This window comes from Apodemus sylvaticus, chromosome 12 (genome assembly GCF_947179515.1).
Source record: "Apodemus sylvaticus chromosome 12, mApoSyl1.1, whole genome shotgun sequence".
Lineage (NCBI taxonomy): Eukaryota > Metazoa > Chordata > Mammalia > Rodentia > Muridae > Apodemus > Apodemus sylvaticus.
In genome coordinates, this window is record NC_067483.1 from 79625253 (window position 1) to 79627793 (window position 2541).

Sequence of the window (2541 nt, forward strand, 5' to 3'; positions counted from 1 at the left end):
CTGGCAAGCAACTCTGACCAGCTAGGCCGGAACAACTCTCTGAAGGAAGCCATATGAACACCCTTCACATTGCTGGGCCAGTGATAAGAAAGTGGCCTCCAGGACTAGCGGTGTGAGCCTGGTCCTCCGGGATGGGAAGGAGCCGGCCATTCTAAGAAATGCGTGGTAACAGGGGGCTCTGGAGAGACCCAGGGATAGGGGGAGACTCCAGGGCGGGCTGCGGGCTGAGTTCAGACGTCCAGCACATGGTTCAGGTAGGAGATATAGCAGATGGCCAGGCGTAGGATCTCAATCTTGGAGAGCTTCTTGTCCGGGGGCAGAGTGGGCAGCAGCTTGCGCAGCTCGGCGAAGGCCAGGTTGAAGGCTTCCACGCGGATGCGCTCCCGCGTGGCGTGTGCCGTGCGATACTTGGCCGTGGCGCGGCGCCTGCGCCTGCGCTCTTCCCGGCTCAGGTGCTGCAGGTCTTTGCGGCCGGACTCTCCGAGCTCTGAGCTCCGGACCTGGCCCACTCCCGGATCCCCGGATCCAGCACCATCCGGGCCCGGCCCGCCCCCACAGTCGCTAAAGCCCGACTCGGTCTCCGAGTGGGTGGGAGGCAGGTCCAGCTCCATGGTGTCGGAGTTGAGCATCATGGTGGAAAACCCACAGCTAGGGAAATGCGGATCCCCTCCCCACCCCTCCCTTCGGGGCTGTGAGAAGGGCAGGAAGGGCCTGGGGTGCTGGGGTCTGTCTCTGAGCTCTGGAAAGCAGAGTTACTTCAATGTTCCATAGTCAAGATTCCAGCCTGGAGCCTGAAACAGAGAAAGAAGAATTGAGAATTGACCGCTGAAGGTGTGGGGCATGGGGGGAGGGGGGCGGAGAGGTGTGAGTTGGGAGTTGTGGGAAAGGAAAGCCAAACTTGGCTTCAGAGTTGTCCGAGGCTAGAGAGACCAGCAGGTTGGAAAGGAGCTGGAGGAGTAACAGAGGAAATAGAAAGTCTCGGGAATAACAAGAGCAAGCAAGCAAATGCCAAGCGAGAGGACCGAAAGCTAAAACTGCTGAATTCCTAGAAGGAAACAGAGGGGAAGTCCTTCGAGACACTGGACATGGCCGTCATTTCTTGAATATGAGAACAGAAGCATAAGCAAAAAGAAAAAAGAAAAAAAAAAAACAAAGTCGACACCAAACTTAATAACTGTGGAGCACTAGACAATTGCCACAGTGGAAATTCAACCCATGGAGTAAGGGATGGGTCACAAACAGGATCCGGGTAATAGGTTAATATGCGAAGCGTGCAAAGCAGTTCCTAGGCAGGTGTGGCAGAAGACTCCTGTGTAACCAGCGCTCAGAAGGCTGGGGCAGGAGGATTGTGAATTTGAGACTATCCTAGACAGTCAGTCTCAAAAAAGGAGAAGTCCAGAGTAACCAAAATATCGACTAACCTAATTTTAAAATGCAGAAAAGGACTTGAGCAGACATTTCTCCAAAAATAATGGGCAAATGGACAACATACACAGAAGAATACATGGCCCATCACTGATCACTAAAAATGTGAAATAAACCACAGTGAAACATCACCTCACAGCCACTAGAGACAGAGAATATATTAAAAAAAACAAAAACAAAAACAAAAAACAAAACCTTAAAACCAAATCAGCGTTGCCAAAAGTGTGAGGTAATGAGAAGTGGTGCACTAGCTAAGGGCAATCGCCTGGGTGTACCTCAAAAAGCTAAAAGTGAAAATACAAGATGTATCAGCACTCGGGAGTGCTCCAAGCAATGTAGATACAATGTATACACAATAATAAAACTGAGAACCTTGAATGAGGATTCCTGTCACTGCAATGGAGACTAAACCTTGAGGACATTATACCATGGGTCGCAAACAGTGGCAGAAAGACAAAAACTGTGAATCCACTCATTTATGTTTCTAAAGTAGTCTACCTCACAGAAACCAAGGGGCCTGACAGCACTCACCCCACCCGGAGGCTTGGAGGTCGAGGGGGCGGGGGTAGCCATTCTTCAAGCAGTATAGAGTTTCACACTTACAAGATGAAAAAGTTCTGGAGATCAGTTTCACGTGTCATGAGAATATGCTTAATATTAATATTCTCAGGTTCTACACTGAGTTGTTGTGATAGCAAATTTTGTTCTGTGGGGTTTTTTGCATAATAATAAGGGGAAAGGAAGAGCAACAACTCCAAGGGGTGGGGACTGGGGGGGGGGGGACTGCAAGCCTTGGCTTTGGAACCTTCTGCACCCTTGTTTCTTGTTGAGGGAGGCAGGGAGGGAGGGAGGGGTCAACCCAGAGATGGCCATTGTCGAGAGGACTGGGATATAAGGCAGACCTTGGCACAGGAACCTGGTTCAGCCCCACAGGACCCCTCAACTTCCTCAGCATCACCACTGTAGTGGACATTGGCCCTATCATCCTGCCAACCAGAACCAAAGAGAGGTATTTCTTCTCAGCACATGCGCCTACTCAGGACTACCGGCTCCCCCAACTCTGTCCTTAGCACATTTAGCCCTTACCATTCCCCAGCCTTCTTGACGGTTCTGTGA

At 50.9% G+C, this 2541-nt stretch overlaps 1 protein-coding gene across 1 annotated transcript; it reads right to left on the reverse strand.

Moving 5' to 3' along the window:
* Positions 1 to 230: 230 nt before the first annotated feature.
* On the reverse strand, positions 231 to 632 carry Nhlh1 (nescient helix-loop-helix 1). The gene has a single exon (XM_052201225.1). The coding sequence runs from the start codon at positions 630 to 632 to the stop codon at positions 231 to 233; it is 402 nt and encodes a 133-aa protein (XP_052057185.1).
* Positions 633 to 2541: the final 1909 nt, after the last annotated feature.

Coding starts and splice junctions, on each gene's coding strand:
- Nhlh1 (XM_052201225.1), bottom strand. CDS start 632: ATGATGCTCAACTCCGACACCATGGAGCTGGACCTGCCTCCCACCCAC.